Source organism: Hyperoodon ampullatus, assembly GCF_949752795.1.
Source record: "Hyperoodon ampullatus genome assembly, chromosome: 2".
NCBI classification, from domain to species: Eukaryota; Metazoa; Chordata; class Mammalia; order Artiodactyla; family Ziphiidae; genus Hyperoodon; species Hyperoodon ampullatus.
The window spans coordinates 26,875,188-26,896,209 of record NC_136915.1 but is presented as its reverse complement, the minus strand read 5'-3'; the positions used below and the strand labels follow the sequence as shown (position 1 = coordinate 26,896,209).

The window sequence follows — 21,022 nt, the reverse complement described above, 5'->3', positions numbered from 1 at the left end:
CACGGCATGTGGGATCTTCCTGGACCAGGGCTTGAACCAGTGTCCCCTGCATTGGCAGGCGGATTCTCAACCACTGTGCCACCAGTGAAGCCCTAATTTCATTCTTTTACATGTAGCTGTCCAGTTTTCCCAGCACTACTTATTGAAGAGATTGTCCTTTCTCCATTGTATATTCTTGCCTTCTTTGTCATAAATTAATTGACCATAAGCATGTGGGTTTATTTCTGGGCTCTCTATTCTGTTCCATTGATCTATGTGTCTGTTTTTATGCCAATACCATGCTGTTTTGATTATTATAGCTTTGTAGTAGTTCACAACATTTTCTGATTCTGGTTTTGGGTGGTGATTTAGAAAGAGGGTCTCCCCAAATTCTCTGCCAAAGACTCATCTTCCCTAAGTTTAGTTCTTACCTTATTGGTCTCAGCAGGAAGCAGGGGAGAAAACTCAAAGCATTTGCCAGAAGAGGGTTTAATGAAGGAACTATTTACAGAGGTGTTGGCAGGAGTGGTGAAGCACCCTGGGGCTCACAACAGTGGGGTAGAGTCACTAGCCCCAGGGGCTGAAGGGGCAAGGGAGGTAGCCTTGTTAAGGAACCTGGCAGGAGTCGTGCCCTGGGGTTGCAGGCCACCCAACGGGAGCTGTGCCTTTCAGTGGAGGAACATAGTAACTGCCAAAGTCACAGTATTATAAATATCCTGATCTCACTCTCCTCCTTCCCTCTGATCTCCTGGCAATGTCTCCTACTGGCCAAACTTTACCTGAAACCGTAAGGCAAGGGGGCCCAGGTGAGACTGGCAGTGGTAGTCAGACCCAGGACACAGGGCAGGGCAGAGAAGCACAGAGAATGAAGGGTAGGCAAAGAGTAGCCAGCCCAGGGGCTTCTCCGCTCTTCGTGGACTCGGCTTTGTGGAAGGGCTGAGAGACAGAGTGGCTGTGCTTGCCTCTCCAAGCAGTCTGTGCCTGACACCGGAACGCCCTTTCTCCTCTTCCAGGCTCAAGTTATTTCATCCGTGAGGTTGTTCCCAGTCCTGGAGTTAATCTCTCCCATCCTTGGCTTCCTTGGTTCTCAGTGCCTAGCCCATCACTCAGCTCAGTGATTTAGCATTATTCTCTGCAGGGGTTTGTCGCCCCAGGGGACAGTTCTAGCATCCTCTACACTGTGAGCTCTTTGCAGGCAGGGCCCTGGGCCAAAGAAGGCCATTTGCTCTGACACAGGACCCAGCACAGGCCCAGTGCCCATGTTTGCCAAGTGAACGGAGTCCTGTGGCCTCACCCACCTCCTTCTGCCTTGGTGTACACAGCCTGGGCACATGTGTAGGTCTGTTTCCCTGAGTACAAAGGGGTTCCTTGGTGGTGAGTGGCCCGGGCCAGGCACACAGCAGGCATCAAATGTTGCCTGAATTGGCCTAGGGAGGACCATCCTCCTTTCCTTCATTCATTCAACAACTTTTTGAGATCCTACTATATGCCAGGCCCTGTGCTGGGCCCTGGGGACACAGAAGTGAACAAGACACACAAAGTCCCTGCCTTCATGGGGTTTCCATTCTAGTGGGGGAAGCAGAAAAGAAAGGAATGGAAAATGAACAATATTATTAAAGATTGCAGTAAGTGCTGTACAGAAAATAAACAAGGTGATGAGACAAACAGTAAAAGGATGGATATTTATGTGGGAGAGGAGCACATCAGGGAAGGTCTTTCTGAGGAGATCACAAGTAAGCTGAGACCTGAAGAAGAGAGGACATGAAGAGCTGGAAGGGTGTTCTAGGGAGAGGGAACAGCAAAAACAAAGGACCGGAGGTGCTTCTGGGACCCCGGGGGATTCAGTGTTTCAGCCTAAAGGAGGGCTTAGGGGGAGTTTAAGAGCGGTTAAGGAATCAGTCTTGGGGGCGGCCCGGGGCCAGGTCCTGGGCTGAGGGTTGGAGGGGAAGGGACAGACCTTCTTAATGCCACCCTTGCTGCCTGTTGCCTAGCACCACAGCAAATAGTGCTGCTGGCAGGCCCTGCCCTTGCTCCCTCGGCTCTCCTCTGGCAATGGTTGTCAAATGACCAGCCCCAGAGGCTTTGCCAACCTCCTCCCCTGGAATATTTTAGAGGTAAGTCAGAAAATGACCAGCAGCCTCCAAAACCCGACTTTTTCTCGTGCATACCTTACAAGGGTATATTTGGCTGCCCTGGGTGTTAATCTCCCACCCCCTTGCACCACACAGAGAGATATAAATATACGCCAAAGGCAGCACACTCAGAAACTTGGATTAAGGACCACATACTCGGGCCCCAGTGACACACAGAAGACACTCCACACAGCTGCTTGTGAGCCCTCCCTCCCACACACTTCAGTCCCCAGTCTCCTGTAAGTACACAATCACACACACAACTATACACACGCCCCACAACACAGTCACAACAGCCAGCCACACAGACACTCCACCACCAGCACAATCACCACACACTCAATCACTCCCCCATGATTATACAGTCACATATCCACGTGGGGTACATCCACACGGACAGGTACCCCACAGTCATCACAGAGTCACACGTGGACACACCATCCCACAGCCTCCCCCTCCACAGAGCACACACACAACCACGCGGTGTTCACACAGCTGGCAGCGGGCACACACATCACAACGCACAGCCCACAAGTGTTCCACACGCTCCCCCCGCCCCCCTCCCTTACTCAAGGCCTCTCTGATTAAACACATCCAGCCTCTCGGCTGGTTACAGTGAACAGCATTCTTCTGCGATTGAGTCAAAGACCTCCCCAGACAGAGGGGCTAAGTGGAAAAAAGGCATCAGAAGGGAGAATGCCCGAGGCCCAGGTCTGGGAAGGGGCCTGGCAGCTTCTCGCTTAGGGAGACAGCCTTCAGTGTTGAGTTTGATCCTGCTACTGGTGGCCCAAGGACTTGGGGGAGGGGGCACGCCTTGGAGTGGGCAGAAGCAGGGCGGGTGGGGGGTGACAGGTGGAGCAAGCGGAGAGACCCCTGGAAACCTCGTAGCGTGAGGGCGGAAAGCGGTGTTAAATATGGACTTAACCTTAGAGGCTTAAACCCTCCCACGCAGTCCTCCCACCGCCCTTCCCCAGGCTCCGGACTGTCCCCAAACGTACGGGGTGTAGTGTTACCCCTCCTCCGCCAGCCCTTGACGACAGCTGCGGGGCACAGCGCTCAGGCGAGGGAGCATCACAGGGCGCCGGGAGGCGGCTGATACCCCCGAACTCCTGCGGGCGGCGGGCAGGGTGCGGGGTCCCTCGAGGTCCCCAACCCCACACCCTGCCCCCCTCCCGGGCCGGTCGGGCAGGGCAAGCGCTCTCCTGAGGCTGCGGAGCCACCTTCCTCCACTGCCCGCCCGCCCCGCCCAAACTGGGACCCTCGGAAGGGAAGGGTGGAGAGAAAGAAGGTTCGGGAAGACCTCAGGGGGGCTGGTTTTGGAGACGCCGACCCCCCCACACCTCTCCCCACACCCTCCGCTGGTCGCGGGAGGGGCGGCCTCTCCCCGCCCCCGGGCCGCGCGGCCCGCTCCCTCCTCCCGCGGCGGGAGCCTGGGCCAAGTGGGCGCGCCCGGCCCGGGGCCGGCGGGATCCGGTGTCGGCTGCAGCTGGCAGTGCGGCGGACGGGCGCGGGCGGCCCGGGGGACCAGCTATTAATACCGCGGCCGCCCAGCCAGGGTCGCGCAGCCATGGCCAGCCCGGAGCCCCGGCGCTGCGGGGACGGCGCCGCCGAGGCCGCGAGGTAGGAAAGGACCGTCCCGGGACGGCGTCGCCGCCCCCTGGGGAAGGGGTGCTGGACGGATCCCCACCCCCCGCGAGCGCCTTTCGCCGGGCGGGGGCGGGGGTCCAGCCTGGGTGGGGCACAGGGCGGAGCCACCCGCGAAGGGAGATGGAGGCGTCTCGTGCCGGCCCGGCACCTCCGGTTGTCTGGGACTTTTTATAATTACCCCTCCCCCTCCCACGGGCGGTGCGAGGATTAACCGCTCCACGCTAGCGGGCACCAACCGTCAGATGCCATTCGGCCCCCAGTGGCCAAAGACGCTACCCGTTTTCTTTCGTTGCTCACCCCAAATGCAGCTGGAGATGGAGGCCTCCAGTTGCTGAATTTGCCGTGTGGAAGAGACTTGGTGCAAGGTTGGGCGGCTGCCAGCTTGGAGTTGAGAGTCTGTTCAAGCAGCTGGTCTCTCTGGTCTGGGGCTTGGGGTGGTGTTGGGCAGGGCGGGGTGGGGGGGGAGAGTCTACTGTCCCAGTCCAGCAAGAGGGCCTTGGTTGGCAGGGGCCCTGGAGGGGAGGCCCTCTCCAACATCCAACGGTCAGCTCCGCCACTGGTTAGCAGGGAAGGGGCCTGTGGCTGAAGGATTTGGGGCGAGTAGGGAGCGTTTCTGCCCCAGGTCAGCCTGTAGCCCTGGACTTCCTCTTGTACCAAGAGGTAGAGGTGCAAACACACACACCTGACACCCCTCCCCTGTCACCAGGTGCACAAAGCTGAGCCTTGTTTTACATGTGCACTCACCTGTACACACAGAGGGATACACACAGAGTCACACACCAACTCATGCCTGCACAGTATCACAAACACTCCCAGTCACATCCCTGATGGGTTGGGAGCTGCTGGAATCCTCTAGGGACAGGGACAAAGTGGCAGAGAGGGAGGCTGCTTGGAGCCCAAGGAAACCTGAGGTCAGGGGCCCCCAGTTAAGCTGGCCCCCTTGCCCCTAGGCCTCCCATAATCCACTTTTCCCAGCTCCTTAGAGAGAGACAGCAGTGTGAGGGCAGCACCTAGCAGAGGCCTGGCACTGTGGATGGGGTGACTGAGTGGTGTGTGGTAACAGCACTGCCTGCAAGTCAGGAGACCTGGAATCTACTTCCAGCTTTGCCACTCGACCTTGGGCAAGTTTCCTCCCTGGAGCTCAGTTGGTTGCTGCCTGCCTACCTTCTACAGAGCCCCACCCTGGGATAGAGAGAGAATAACTGGACTTGTTGTTAGGAAATGGACTATCAGGGGAGACAGATACACGCTCTTCTGTAACACAAAGCACTTAGTTCAAAGATGAGCTGCCTACAAAGTGCCTTGAGAACACAAGAATGGGAGTTGTCTGGGAAACGCTTAACAGAGGAGGTGGAGTTTGAGCAGGGTTTGAAGGATGAGTAGAAATTTATTAGGTAAATAGATATAAATATATGTTGAATGCTAGGGCCGAGCTCTATTATACCTGCCGTAGTTGTTTTACCTCTTTCAGATCTTATGCCTGTTCTAAGACGAGAGTGGTAAAAAGGAGCTCCAGCTCTGGAGCCAGACTGCCGGCCTTCGCCAGGCTCCACCACATACGAGTTGTAGAACTTTGAGTGAGTTCTTTACTCTGTGCTTTGGTTTCCTAATCTATAAAGTGGGGATAATGGATGAGCATCAGATAAATGAGTATTTATGGAAAACGCTTAGAATACTTCCTTGAACACAATTACATTATTCCAGGGTGGAGGACTCAGCTGGAGCATGATGTGAGGGGCCGTCTGCTGGCAAAGCAGGGACTCTGCTGAGGATCCGGGTGGGTCTGGCTAGCTGAGCAGGTGCATCCTTCCTGGCATTAGGAACTCTACTTTTCCAGGTAGTGTAGGACTGTTCTCTAGTCAGGTGGTATACGATGAACTGTATTTTCTCAGCTGGACACTTTAGACATTGTGGGGTAGGACTAGGAGGTATAAAAGTTAACGCATGTTACAGGTTGTTAAGCATTGGGTGGGCTATGGGTAGTAATGTGAGATGAGGCTGAAGAGGTATGTTGAGGTCACATCTTTAAGGGCCTTAAATCTATGCTAAGCAGTTGGCTATATATGGTGAAGTGGAGCAAGATGGTTTGCTTTATATTATAGCAAGCTGCAGCACTGTCAAGAATAGACTGGGATGAGAAGGAAGAAGGCTTATGGGAAGGTTGGTACGAAAGTGCGGGTGAGGGATGATGACTCGGACAAGGGTCCTGACAGTGGGGTGAAGAGGGAGATGGAAACTGGAGACTTTCTGAGATAGAAACGTCAGTTCTTAGTGAGTTGGCTGTTTAAAGACCACTTGTCTATCAACAGAGGGATGGATAAAGAAGATGTGGTACATATATATAATGGAATATTACTCAGCCATAAAAAAGAATGAAATAGGGCTTCCCTGGTGGCGCAGTGGTTGAGAGTCCACCTGCCGATGCAGGGGACACGGGTTCGTGCCCCGGTCCGGGAGGATCCCACGTGCCACAGAGCGGCTGGGCCCGTGAGCCATGGCCGCTGAGCCTGCACGTCCGGAGCCTGTGCTCCGCAACGGGAGAGGCCACAACAGTGAGAGGCCCGCGTACCGCAAAAAAAAAAAAAAAAAAAAAGAATGAAATAATGCCATTTGCAGCAATATGGATGGACCTAGAGATTGTCATACTGAGTTTGGTAAGTCAGACAGAGAAAGACAAATATCATATAATATCACTTATATGTGGAATCTTAAAAAAAATTAAAAGGTACAGGGACTTCCCTGGTGGTCCAGTGAGTAAGACTCCACGCTCCCAATGCAGGGGATCTGGGTTTGATCCCTGGTCAGGGAACTAGATCCCACATGCATGCTGCAACTAAGAAATCTGCATGCCGCAACTAAAGATCCCACATTGCCGCAGCTAAGACCCAGTACAGCCAAAATAAATAATAATAAATAAATAAATAAATATTTTTAAAAAATGGTACAAATGAACTTATTTACAAAACAGAAATAGAGTCACAGATGCAAAACACAAACTTATGGTTACCAGGGGGGAAAGGGGAGGAAGAGATAAATTGGGAGATTGGGATTGACATATACACGGTACTATATATACAATAGATAACTAATAAGGACCTACTGCACAGCACAGGGAACTCTACTCAATACTCTGTAATGACCTATACGGGAAAAGGATCTAAAAAATTAGAGTGGATATATGTATATGTATAACTGATTCACTTTGCTGTACAGCAGAAACTAACATAACATTGTAAATCAACTGTACTCCAATTAAAAAAAAAAAAAAAAAGACTGCTTGTCTCATCAGCCTGGCGTATGGTGATATATTTCTCTGAGCTGGAAAATACAGGCGTAACAAGCTCAGGGAGAAGGATAATTTGGTGGCAGTTGAGTTTGAGGTGCCAAGTAACATAAGATGAAGATATCTAAAAAAAGCACTCCAGGGCTTCCCTGGTGGCGCAGTGGTTAAGAATCCGCCTGCCAATGCAGGGGACACGGGTTTGAGCCCTGGCTCGGGAAGATCCCACATGCCGCGGAGCAACTAAGCCTGTGCGCCACAACTACTGAGCCTGTGCTCTAGAGCCTGCGAGCCACAACTACTGAAGCCTGCACACCTAGAGCCCGTGCTCCGCAAAAAGAGAAGCCACCGCAATGAGAAGCCCATGCACCACAGCGAAGAGTAGCCCACACTCTCCGCAACTAGAGAAAGCCCATGCCCAACAACAAAGACCCAACTCAGCCAAAAATAAATAAATAAATGCATTTATAAAAAACAAAAAAAGCACTCCATCTCTGGTAAAGTGAAGTGAATGGACTAGGTGATTGTTGAGTTGTCATTAAGTTTTAGGTTTTGGTGCAGGTGCTGGGGTTAAATGAGGCCAGTGATGTTTGGGGCCTGGTGAAGCCACACTTTTGTGGTTTCCAGAGGGCCATCCGGAGATACAAAAGGGAAGCCAGGGATTCCTGGGGGGTAGAGAGGAGGACTGAGAACACGATTTAGAATAAAAATCATCTTTATTGGGAACTTGGAACTGAGAAATAGAGCTGAAAACCTGGACACAAGTAAGCCTTTTCAAGACAAATCAAATTCTTTGTTTGACATGTGAGGTTTTCATTTATACTTTATATCTTATAAAAGAAAAGTTTATTGAAAGCTACACTCAAATTTAGTCTGTTTTATAAGTGGTGCACTCTGAGTATCTGAGTTTCCTTGAGCAAATTACTTAATCTCTTTAACCTCCATTTCCTGATCTGTAAAATGGGAATAATAAATGTAACCACCTCATAGAATTGTTATGAGGATTAAATGAATTGATATATTTAAAACATTTAGAACAGGGCCTGGTATATGTAAGACCTTTAAAAGTGTAATTTATTATTATTTCCATGGTATTTTATATTTTCAAAGAATTGCTCAGAGATCCAAGGTAGGTAAGATGCATCTGAAACAGGAAAGACCAAAGCCATTTGAGGGCCAAAGCAGCAGGAGAACATTCCTCAACAGGAACTGAGTAAGCTAGCAGGCAATGGGCAGCTGGGTTAAGGGGCTCACCTGTTAGAATCACAGAATCTGAATTCAAGAGCATTGACAGGCTAGAAGGATGGGCCAATTCCAACAAGATGAAGTTTTATAGGAACAAGAGATGTGGTTTAAAAGCACTTGGTGTGAAAAAGTCTTCAGGATTTTAGTCAAACTCAGCATTTATCAAGAATATGATGCAGCTGCCCTATATGCTAAGGGCATCTTGACTGCAACAATAGAAGTATAGTGTCCAGAGAATCACTGCTCAGAGTCCACCTGGGTATTGCTTCCTATACCCATCCCCAAGGGATAGCGAGCCTGTCAACTTGGAGCCCGTCAGAAAGAAGTGACCCAAATGAGGAGGGTACTGGAAACCTTGGCATGCATGGAGTAATTGAAGGATAAATCAGTTCTCTTTAAGTGTTCAAAGAACTTACATGGAAGAGAAATTAGATTTGTCTGATTCTAGAAAGAAGAATCAAACCCAGGGAAAAATTGCAGGGAAGGTTTTACCTCAACACTAGAATTTTCTTATGACAGTGGAACATATAGTAGCTCAGGTGTGAGTTTCCAGTCCTTGAAGGTATGTAAGCAGAGACTCGACACTGGCATCATGGGGATGGTGTCAGATCTAAGCAATGGGCTGTGTCGGGGTGGATCGATGGAGGGAAGGGGCAGACGAGTGCTCTCTGAGAATTTGATATAAATTAGGCCTGTGTCCTACTGGCTCCAGTCACAAACCATCCCAGGATTGTGGCTGCCCTCTCACCTTGTCGTTTCTCTTGCAGGAACACAAGAGCAGAGGCCACTTCTCTTCAAGAGGAGAACTCTGAATCCCCGTCTGAGGTGAGGACCCGGAACCCAGAAGTTACTCTGTCTTTGGAAGGGACCTTGAACTTAGAGGATATTCTCTACCCGGGGGACACAGGTGACTTTGATGTGGCTATGTATGTGGAAGAGACCGAGAAGCCTGAGGAGACGCTGCATATTGAGGAGACCAGGACGCCTGATGAGGCCCTGTATGTGGAGGAGCCAGGAAAGCCAGAGGAGATGCTATATGTGGAAGAGCCCATGAAGCCGGGAAAGACTACAAGCCCAGAGCAGATGGTTTATGGGGGAGAGACAGTCCCGAGCGAGGAGAAACCTGACCCCGAGGAGAGCCACAGAGCTGAGCCGAGTCCCAGCACAGAGGGGAGCCTGAGCACAGAGGACCTGGAATTGCTGGAGGGGCGTTTCCAGCAGTGTGTCCAAGCCGTGGCCCAGCTGGAAGAGGAGAGGGATCAGCTCATCCATGAGCTTGTGTTGCTCCGGGAACCAGCCCTGCAGGAGGTGCAACGGGTCCACCACGACATCCTGGCTGCCTACAAACTGCATGCCCAGGCAGAGCTGGCGAGGGATGGGCTGAGGGAGGAGATCCGGCTGGTCAAGCAGAAGCTGTTCAAGGTGACGAAGGAATGTGTGTCCTACCAATATCAGCTGAAGTGCCGCCGGCAGGACGTGGCCCAGTTTGCCGAGTTCCGGGAAGTGCTGACCGCCCGGGCAGCCCAGCTCTCGGAGGAATTAGCCCAGCTTGGGGATGCCTATCAGAAGCAAAAGGAGCAGTTACGGCAACAACTAGAAGCACCTCCAAGCCAGAGGGACGGGCACTTTCTCCAGGAGAGCCGGCAGCTCTCTGCCCAGTTCGAGAACCTCATGGCAGAGAGCCGCCAGGGCCTGGAGCAGGAGTATGAGCCTCAGCTGCTGCGGCTCCTAGAGAGGAAAGAAGCTGCGGCCAAAGCTCTGCAGAAAACCCAGGCCGAGATCCAGGAGATGAAGGAGGCTCTGCGACCCCTGCAAGCAGAGGCCCTTCAGCTCCACCTGCAAAACAGGAATCTGGAGGACCAGACCACCCTTTTGAGGCAAAAACGAGACGAGGAGGTGCAGCAGTACAGGGTAGGCCCACTTGGCATGAAAGGAAGTACAGTCTTTTAGCCTGGGGAGGAAAAGGGGATCGGGGCCAAATGTCTTTGGGCTGAAGGATACTAGCACATGTAGGAAGAACAATTTGTTCCTTGGGCCATTCACTCACTTCTTTATGCCATTTTCCATTTCATTCATTCAGGTCTGTGCTAGGGCTGAAAGTTATCTTGCACTCTTAATTTACACAGCACTTTTACACCAATTATCTCACTTGATCTTCATTAATCCTCCAAGTCAACTATTATCATTTTTCATAGATGAGGAAACTGAGGCCCAGTGAGTTGGAGTAACTTGAACTCTAGTCTGACCACCCCCAAATATTTCAGTGCTCTCTCCACGGCACAAGTTTCCAATTCTAAGTGAATCACACTGGGGTTTATATAGAGCAGGAGGGAATGAGGCTAGGTAGTATTCATTCTCTCCCCTCCCCCATATTCACCCTCAAGTCCCACCTATCTGATCTCTGCCTTGAAGTTTTTCCAGGCTTAAAAAACTGGGATGAAATCTATAAATCTCAATTCCTCGTTTTCCTTTTTTGTGCATTTGTCACCATTTCACTTGTATTCAAGCTATTTCTGATCGTGAGCCAGTTCTAATCCCTTTTAGAACAGAGTGGGAGACGAACACTAAGTGCATAAACAAGTCTCTCTCCCCCACAGACTGTGAGCTTTCGGAAGGTAGGGAGTATGTTTTACTTATCTCTGCCACCAGGCGCAGAGTATGCATCAGTTAAGCGCCGACTTAAGAGCTGCTGGGTGCCATGAGAAGACCACAGGGCGGTGCTTTTCAGAGCAGTACTTTTGTCTTTTGGAACACCCCTTTTTTGGATGAACTTAATCTTATGCCCTGCCAGAGATTTTGACGTATCCTTAAGGGAACATGTCCTCTGTTGAAAATGGCTGCATTCACTTCACTGAAGATTTTGTCAAGCTTTCTGTAGCTTGTATTATGAAAACGGTGGGGTTTTTTGGTCATAATATTGAATGTTTTCAAACTATACTTATATGCACTCCCCTCACTCACCCAACACTGCCCGCCACCTTCACCGCACTGCTCTTTTACTGGGTCACAATCTAGTGAAAGGGCACTAATTATCTTTGCATAAACAGACACTAACCTTAACAGCTTACACTCAGTCAAGTGTTACATTAATAATTGTAACCCAGGGTAGGAAGTAACATGTGATTTAAGAGAGGTACAAATAAGAATGCTATGGGATAATAGCCAAGGATTAAATCAGAGAACCCATAACGGAAGACAATGTTATTTGAGCTAAGTGTTGAAGTATAGGTAAGATCTAGAGCAGTGCTGTCCAACAGAAATATAACGCAAGCCACATATATAATTTGAAATTTTCTAATAACCACATAAAAAGAGAAATAGGTGAAGGTAATTTTAATGTATTTTATTTAATCTGATAGATCTAAAATATAATTTGTAACTTGGCTGCATGTGAAAGGTGAAAAACTGAGAGGTGAGTTGAACCTGTAAAGGTAAGTCGGGGTAGATCACATTAGATTTTGAAATCCAAACTAGGGAGTTTGGACTTTATTCAGTGGTCAGTTGCATCCATAAAGGTTTTTTTTTTTTAATTTTTAAGAGCTTTATATTTTATATTTTATTTATTTATTTATTTAAATTTATTTTTGGCTGTGTTGGGTCTTCGTTGCTGTGCGTGGGCTTTCTCTAGTTGTGTTGAGCGGGGGCTACTCTTTGTTGCGGTGCGCAGGCTTCTCATTGCGGTGGTTTCTCTTGTTGCAGAGCGTGGGCTCTAGGCGCACAGGCTTCAGTAGTTGTGGCACACGGGCTCAGTAGTTGTGGCACAAGGGCTTAGTTGCTCCGTCGCATGTGGGATCTCCCCGGACCAGGGCTTGAACCCGTGTCCCCTGATTGGCAGGCGGATTCTTAACCACTGCGCCACAAGGGAAGTCCCCATAAAGGTATTTAATCAAGGGATTAACATGATCGTTGCTCTCCTTTTAGAAACAGTATTGGTGGCAGTGTGTAAAACGGGCTAGAGACCCAGAGGCAAGGAGACTAATTAGGAAGCTACTATTGGTAAAAGGAAACAATGGTAGCAGGAATAAAAGGAAGGGGAAGGATACAAGAACAAATGTAGAATAAACTTGGCTACAGAATGAGTGGGGCAGAGAGGTGAGAAGTCAAAGAGGATGCTTAGATTTCAGGCAAGACTAACTAGGATGGTGGTGCTCTAAGTAAGGAATCCTCAGGATTAGAATTTTCTGACATAGTACTAGACTTGTAGAACTTTTTCCCCAGTGATTTTCGTCACTGTACTGGATTTGTTTCATATTTGATGATCTGTGCACCTTTCCAAAGATCATTCTATAGAAAACAATCTTGATGGGTGTCTCCTATCGCCGTACCATAATTAAAGTAGGAATAAAGGTCTGAAGGAGCTACTTTTCTTTTTTAAAAAATTTTATTTATTTATTTATTTATTTATTTTTGGCCACGTTGGGTCTTCGTTGCTGTGCACGGGCTTCCTCTAGTTGTGGCGAGCACAGGCTACTCTTCGTTGCGGTGCGCGGGCTTCTCACTGCAGAGGCTTCTCTTGTTGCGGAGCACGGGCTCTACACGCGTGGGCTTCAGTAGTTGTGGCTCACGGGCTCTAGAGCGCAGGCACAGTAGTTGTAGCGCACAGGCTTAGTTGCTCTGCGGCATGTGGGACCTTCCTGGACCAGGGCTCGAACCCGTATCCCCTGCATTGGCAGGCAGATTCTTAACCACTGTGCCACCAGGGAAGTCCCAATTCTTCTTTCTGAAGTGGCTTCTTCCTAAACTGTTTGCCAAAGGCCACGTATGGCATCTGATTACTTTTCAAAGGTACACTTCACTCTTATGACTATAAACTTTGCCTCTTTCATCACCATCATCCATTCATTTGACAAATATTTTCTATGTGCCTATTTTCTATGTGCCAGGCCATGAGCTATGTGCTGGCAAGGGATGAGACGTTGTGGTGTAGGGTGGAGGTGGGGGGCAGTCCCTGCCCTCAAAATGTTTATAGTCCAATTAAAATATAATAATAATAATAAATAAAATGAACAAAAAATACAAAAAATAGGGCTTCCCTGGTGGCGCAGTGGTTGAGAATCTGCCTGCCAATGCAGGGGACACGGGTTCGAGCCCTGGTCTGCGAAGATCCCACATGCCGCGGAGCAACTGGGCCCATGAGCCACAATTATTGAGCTTGCGCGTCTGCAGCCTGTGCTCCGCCACAAGAGAGGCCGCGATAGTGAGAGGCCCGCGCACCACGATGAAGAGTGGCCCCCGCTTGCCACAGCTGGAGAAAGCCCTCGCACAGAAACGAAGACCCAACACAGCCATAAATAAATAAATTAATTAATAAATTAATTTTTAAAAAATGCTATCACTTAGAAGGCTAGTTCAACGACTTCTCCTGGCTCAGTTAACAATGCAGTATTCACATAAAAGGAGCAAATCACAGTTGGTCTCTTTCGAAAAAAATAAAAATTAAAATAAAAAAATAAAAATTAAACAGAAAAAGAAAAGAAGAAATAAAAGTTTATAGTCCAGGAAGGATGCCAGATAAAATTTCATAAAATCTAAGACACTTGATTGTAAGATGCATCCTGATCCAAGTAAGATATTGAAGTGTGAATTTTAGAATCAATGAAATAATTAATATGCTTCAGTGTGATAGACAATGTAATAGTTGTAGGAATAAAGTGTTGTACCGAAGCAGCTATAATTACACCTGGGGAGATAAGGGGGAAATTTCATTAGAGGATTAACAGTAGCTAGCATGTATGTGAAGTTCTTTACATGTGATAATTCATTTAATTCTTACCTCTGAGATAGGTATAACTACTGTCACCATTTGAAAAACAAGAAAACAGGTGAGTCAGAGAAGTCATCTGTCCAGGGTTACACAGCTAGGAAGTGATGAAGGAAGGATGTAACCCTGTGCCATCTAGTTCAAGTCCACACTCAACTACTACAGGGTGTTTGAGCTGAGCCTTAAAGAATGAATTCACTGTGTAGACAAGGGAAGGGTATTCTAGGCAGAGGGAACAGCTTATACAAAAGCATGGAAACACAGACGTTGTTGTTGGAAGTGAGAAGCTCAGTGTGGCTGGATCATAAGGAATGTGAGAAGTAGAGAGATGAGGCTGGAGAGGTAGATTGGGACCAGATTGCAAAGGGCTTTATGTATTCTTTAGGTCAGTGGTTTTAAAAAGGTTTTCTTCAAAGCCACAGACCCTTTCCCCAAAACAATTTTATATGGAATGCCAACATGTAAAACAAGTAAAAGTAGAGCTACTTTCTAACTAAAGAGTGACAAGGTCACTCCAGCATGGCCTCCTCCTGTGGTTTCCTGGAAAACAGTTTGAAGACCATTTAAGAGCCTATCTATTATCTATCTATCTATCATCTACCTATCTATCACCTATCTGTCATTTATCTTTCATCTATCTATCATCTATCTATCTACCTATCATCAATCTATCTATCATCTACCTATTGTCTATCTGTCATCTATCTATCATCTATCTATCATCTATCTATCTACCTATCATCCATCTATCATCTGTCTACCTATCATCTATCATCTATCTATCTATCATCTATCATCTATCTTTCATCTATCATCTATCTATCATCTGTCTACCTATCATCTATCTATCATCTATCATCTATCTATCATCTGTCATGTCTATCATCTATCATCTATATTTCATCTATCATCTATCTATCATTTATCTATCATCTATATCTATTATCTATCATCTATCTATCAATCATCTATCTATCTATCATCTGTGTCTACTTTTATATCTATCTATATGAAGGCAATAAAGCAATTAAGAGTATGAGCTGTAAGTCAGTGGCGAATCCTGGCTCTACCACTTACTAATTGGGAAACTTCGGACAAATGACTTAACCTCTGTGGTTCAGCTTCCTCACATGTAAAATGGGATTAATAGGGCTGTTGCAAGGAATGAACTAGTTAATATCTGTAAAGTGCTGATAATGGTACCTGCCACGTAGTTACGTACTCTAAGTGGCAGTGTGGAGGGTAGATTGAAAGAGCCTGGAAACACCACTTAAGAGATGAAAGATGTGAGGTTAAATGGGTAGCATTTGGTGACTGGTTGCAGTGGGCAGGGTGAGGAATTTGCTGAGAATGATCTCAAAGTTTTTAGCTTGAAATTGGTAGACTTCTAATGCCGAAAGATGGAATATGCTTACTATCTGCATGCTTCACATCAATAAGCATTATGTGTAGGGTGCCAGACATACTAAGAACCAGGAACCTACAATCTGGTTGGGAGTTAGACATGAAAAAAAAAATTGCAATATAAGGGAACAGATGCTATCTAGGTGACAGAAATGGCAGGAGTAAAGGCACGGAAATCTGACTTGGTCAGACTAGAGCAGCACTCTCCAACAGAAGTATCATGCAAGCCACAGACATTTAAAAATTTCTAGGGGGGCTTCCCTGGTGGCGCAGTGGTTGAGAGTCTGCCTGCCGATGCAGGGGACACGGGTTCGTGCCCTGGTCTGGGAAGATCCCACATGCCGCGGAGCAGCTGGGCCCGTGAGCCATGGCCGCTGAGCCTGCACGTCCGGAGCCTGTGCTCTGCAATGGGAGGGGCCACAGCAGTGAGAGGCCCGCGTACCGCAAAAAAAAAAAAAAAAATTTTTTTTTCTAGGGGAACTTCCCTAGCAGTCCAGTGGTTAAGCCTCTGCGTTTCCAATGCAGGGGGCGTGGGTTCAATCTCTGGTTGAGGAACTAAGATCCCACATGCCACACAGCGTGGCCAAAAAAGAAAAAAATTCTAGTAGCCACATTAAAAAAAATGTAAGAAACAGGTGAAATTAATACATTTAACCCAGCATAGCAAAAATATTACCACTATAACATGTAATCAACATTAAAATTTGATATATATATATACATATATATATATTTGGTGTTAAGTCTTAGAAATCTGCTATGTATCTTACACTCACAGCACATCGCAGTTCAGACTAGTCATATTTCAAGTACTCAATAGCCACATGTGGCTAGTGACTTCCATACTGGACAGTGCAGACTACAGGAATAATGGAGGTTCTAGTTAGAGGTAAGGGTCCAACTAGCAGGAGTCTGAATGCCAGACTAAAGAAAATGGAAAGCCTATGAAAGACTGAGATGATAAAGCAGGTTCGTTTTGTTTTGTTGTTTTTTTTTGGCCACGCCGTGCGGCATGTGGGATCTTAGTTCCCCGACCAGGGATCGAACCCGTGCCCCCTGCAGTGGAAGCGTGGAGTCTTAACCCCTGGACCGCCAGGGAAGTCCCAATAAAGCAGTTTTTAAAAAGTTAACCCAGTGGTGCTACACAGGATTAAGAATGGAGATTGTCCTTAATTTCTGTCACTGTACAATACTTCCTTCATTCTGTGACAGTTTCTCCCTGTCAAGAGCTTATCAGTGATGGTGCAGACAGCCTTCACAAGCAGGTCTTTTGTATGTCCAGCAAACCAACAGGTTTGCTAGATGGTGAGGATTGGGAAACTGGGGCACAGAGGTATGCAGATGCTTTCCTTTAGATAACATGCTCTTAGATAGTAAGGCTACATCTCTGTGTGGTATCAAAGCATGGCTAGGAACTAAAAAAAAGAACTTTGACAATGTTGATGAAAGTTGAGATTCAGCCAGAGTATCAAAACACTGCAGATTGACATGCCACAAGTATATCAAGGATGACTCAGTGAACAAATTATTTAGATCCTTCTAATGACAGTATGCACCTAAACTGGATTCCTTTTTTTTTTTTTTTTTTTTTGCGGTATGCGGGCCTCTCACTGCTGTGGTCTCTCCCGTTGCGGAGCACAGGCTCCGGATGCGCAGGCTCAGCGGCCATGGCTCACGGGCCTAGCCGCTCCGCGGCATGTGGGATCTTCCCGGACCGGGGCACGAACCCGCGTCCCCTGCATCGGCAGGCGGACTGTCAACCACTGCGTCACCAGGGAAGCCCCTCCTATTTTATTATTCTTCAAAATCTGAGGTAAAGTCATTGCTCCTTAAAAATGTGCCTTCCAATTTCAATGCTCCCTTCCCTTCCCAGCTACCCCATGCTTCCTGAGGGTCCATGTCAGCTAGCAACCAAGGCACAGACTGATTTGCTGACATCTTCATTCCTCAGGCATTAATCCTAGGCAGAGACAATTTATGGAATGCATCCTGCCTGGTTTTGGCAGAATGGGAAATAGTTATCTGAAGACCCCTGAGGGCCTCCAGGGCATAGCACTTCATCTTCCAACTTAGCACTTTAGAACGAATTGTCCTGATGTAATAAGCAAAGGATATAGGAAATTAACAACTCTGATACCCTCACTAATAAAGCATCTATCTGCATGCCATGTAGTGGTAAGTACTAAGTAAAGATATCTCTGACTTCAAGGAGCTTCAAATATAATATTCAAGAATAATTGCTTACACAGACGGTTTCTTTCAACTTAAATTGCTGAAGTTGTTGGGCATTATAAAAACTACTGATTATTAACGGAAACAAACTTGTACATAGAGCAAGGGGTCTATAAAATTCTTAGTTCACCACTAGATAATCAAAATCCTCCCCGACACTTTTTTTTTTTTAACTTATTTTTGGCTGCGTTGGGTCTTCGTTGCTGCACGTGGGCTTTCTCTAGTTGTGGAGAGTGGGGGCTACTCTTCGTTGCGGTGTGCAGGCTTATTGCAGTGGCTTCTCCTGTTGCGGAGCACGGGCTCTAGGCGCGCGGGCTCAGTAGTTGTGGCACACGGGCTCAGTAGTTGTGGCACACGGGCTCAGTAGTGGTGGTACACGGGCTCAGTAGTGGTGGCACACGGGCTCAGTAGTTGTGGCTCGCGGGCTCTAGAGCACAGGCTCAGTAGTTGTGGCACACAGGCTTAGTTGCTCCGCGGCAAGTGGGATCTTCCCGGACCAGGGCAGGCAGATTCTCAACCACTGCGGCACCAGGGAAGCCCCTGACACTTCTTAAAATCGGGAAACAAAAAAGTCCCTCTGAAAATCTGTCCACCCTCTGCAGGATTTTATTAAGATGTAAGCTGTGGTTAACAGACAAGACTCCTTTCAGAACAGTATCACTGTCAAAAACAGTATCACTGTTAAGACACAAATTCTCTGAATCTGTTTCTCAACCTCAACACTGCTATGGAGATTACACGATGTGTAAGGAAATATACTATTATGGACAATGTCAGGTTTTTATTGTTCGGAGCATTAGAAATGTTCTTGGCCCTCATGCAGGAACAGCTGGAGGAAATGGAAGAACGACAGAGGCAGCTAAGAAGCGGGGTGCAACTCCAGCAACAGAAGAACAAAGAGATGGAGCAGCTAAGGATCAGCCTTGCTGAAGAGCTCTCAACGTACAAGTCAGTTTTTGCTGCTACCCAAATCTCAACTAACACTGGCTGAAGGAATGGTGGGGAGGGCAGATGTTGCTCAGGGGAAATTTCCCTTGACAGTGAAAAGCCAAAAAAAAAAAAAAAAAAAAAAAAGGAAAATTTCAAATTGTGCTCATCCGTGAACAGATGGAAAATGGCTCTTTTTTTTTTAAACGGCTATGCTTCCCAAGAGCCTAGAACGCGCTAATGCTCCCACTTCTGAGGCAGGTGGAATCCAGACACAGCCGCAGGTGATCCTTGTAGGTTACAAGAGCAGTGTCTGCATTGTTGCTGCTTTCCTAACCTAACAAGACTAGCGCCTTAAAAAAAGATTGTGTCTAATGACAAGTAAGTCATTTAGGGATAACACATACTTCCAGGTTGCCTGGTTCAAGCATTCAGGCTTCATTTGGAATGTTTCAATTTCTAGTAGGACTTAAAATATATCCTGATTATCATCAGGAAATCCAGAACAGGATAAAACATCTAGGCTCTGTGCATTCTTACTTTCCTCACCCTACGTGACCCCATCTGCTATTCATAAAGTTTCCTTAGAATAGCAGAGAAGGCAGTTAGGGTACCTAATTCAGACTATGACTAAGGAGGCCAAGAAGGCTAAATTAATCTGTTAACAGTCATTTACAAAGCTGAAGAGGGTGTTGTTTGTAGACTGAAGGACATGATTATTGCTTTGTGAAACAAGCAACACACCTATCCATTAAGTTCTTTACACACCAATATGTCCTCACATTCTTTATAAAGTGCTGGATTCTCTTGGATAAAGAAACTAAGAATTTAAAAAGATCAAGTTGGATACTAGATAAATATCCATAAATTTTAATTAATTTCCTAGTTAATCCTACATTTTGGATACAAATTCACAAATAACTATTATTACTGATGCTTTTCCTAAATTACTAGGATTTTTTTTTCCTTTGGCCACCCTGCGTGGCTTGCAGGAGTTCCCCTATCAGGGATTGAACCTCAGGCCACAGCAGCGAAAGCGATGAATCCTAACCACTAGACCACCAGGGAACTCCCATACTAGGATCTTCTTTTACCATGTTTCATCCAGGCATAACTGACTACGCCCATTGTTTGGGAGATTACTAGAACCTTGTAACTGAAGAAAATGATCTGCTAAACACCTTTGTGTGGATCAGATGAAAAGTACAACATGGAAAAGACAATGACTAATCCAAAGAATCGAAATTACAGAATTTCAGGCCTTGTAATACTTGTGTGCAAAGTTAACGTGGGCAGAAAAATTTTTTAGCTAGCCCCTCCCAAAGTCAGATGCAAAACACACTCTAGCAATCTCTCCTCAATATGGCCTTCACTAAGCTTCAGAAATTATTAAAAACTTTATACTGGGAATTCCCTTGTGGTCCAGTGGTTAGGACTCAGCACTTTCACTGCTGTGGGCATGGGTTCAATCCCTGGTCAGGGAACTAAGAGCCTGCAAGCCATGCAGCGCCCCCCCCAAAAAAAACAAAAAAAACCCACAAAAACTTTATACTGTATTATTTCAAGTTGCAAAAAGTTTAAACTTATCATTTTTTCTCTCAACCTTACAGGGGCTGTTTAGAAACATATGGCCGAATCTGTAACCAAGAAACAACAACAAAAACTTCTTAGCAAAGGATCACTAAGTACCCTTTGGACATACTTTTTTCTAAACAGAGAAGGGAGTGCCAGGGATTTGGCAAGCAGTTCACTCTGGGAAAGTTACAAATACTGGCTGACCTGTTTAAAAAGATTCTAGGGCTGGCCGAAGGCAGAATACTATCAGTCAACTCTTAGCTGGATTCTATTTCATAGGCTGCTGGTACTGATTTCAATGCACTGAGGAATGGAAAAGTAAGTCTCCTGTCACCCATCAGCAACCCTCCACACACACAAAGTAAAGGATGAATGTATGGACACACCTTGCTGTATTGTGAAGAATGTATCTTGCCTTCTGTTGACCCAAAGCAGAAAGTTTTTCAGGAGCACAGGTGGAGTCAAAAAGGCAGACGATTTTCCTTATATTCAAGTTGACCCCTGAACAACGTAGGGGTCAATCTGCATATAACTTAGTTGGCCCTCGGTATCCGAGGTTCCTCCACATCCACGGACTCAACCAACCACTGCAGGTATAGTACTGTGGTATTTACTATTGAAAAGTATGTTATAAGTGGACCTGTGCAGTTCAAACTCACGTTGTTCAAGGGTCAACTGTACATGGGTTTACAATTTGAATTCTTTTGTGCCATGAATGTTAGACTTTAATTGAATCCCTTTACAAAGTTTACTTTTCTTTAAGTCTGTGCTGATTCATGTAGATTTACTCTTGTCATGGTAATTTTCACTATACTCTAAAAGAACTACTGACTTAGAAAA

The 21,022-nt window shown here is 46.8% G+C and overlaps 1 protein-coding gene across 2 annotated transcripts; it reads left to right on the top strand.

Annotated features, from left to right (window-relative positions):
• Window positions 1–3,559: 3,559 nt before the first annotated feature.
• On the top strand, window positions 3,560–20,278 carry SYNC (syncoilin, intermediate filament protein; the record flags this gene model as incomplete). 2 transcript variants are annotated; one of them, XM_079696445.1, is made up of 4 exons in its annotated part: window positions 3,560–3,731; window positions 9,051–10,194; window positions 18,504–18,628; window positions 18,816–18,948. In XM_079696445.1, the coding sequence occupies 4 exons, from the start codon at window positions 3,679–3,681 to the stop codon at window positions 18,946–18,948; spliced, it is 1,455 nt and encodes a 484-aa protein (XP_079552571.1). The 2 variants fall into 2 exon arrangements, with proteins under 2 accessions (XP_079552571.1, XP_079552570.1); XM_079696444.1 differs by lacking the exon at window positions 18,816–18,948 and adding an exon at window positions 20,218–20,278 and having other exon boundaries at window positions 3,679–3,731.
• Window positions 20,279–21,022: the final 744 nt, after the last annotated feature.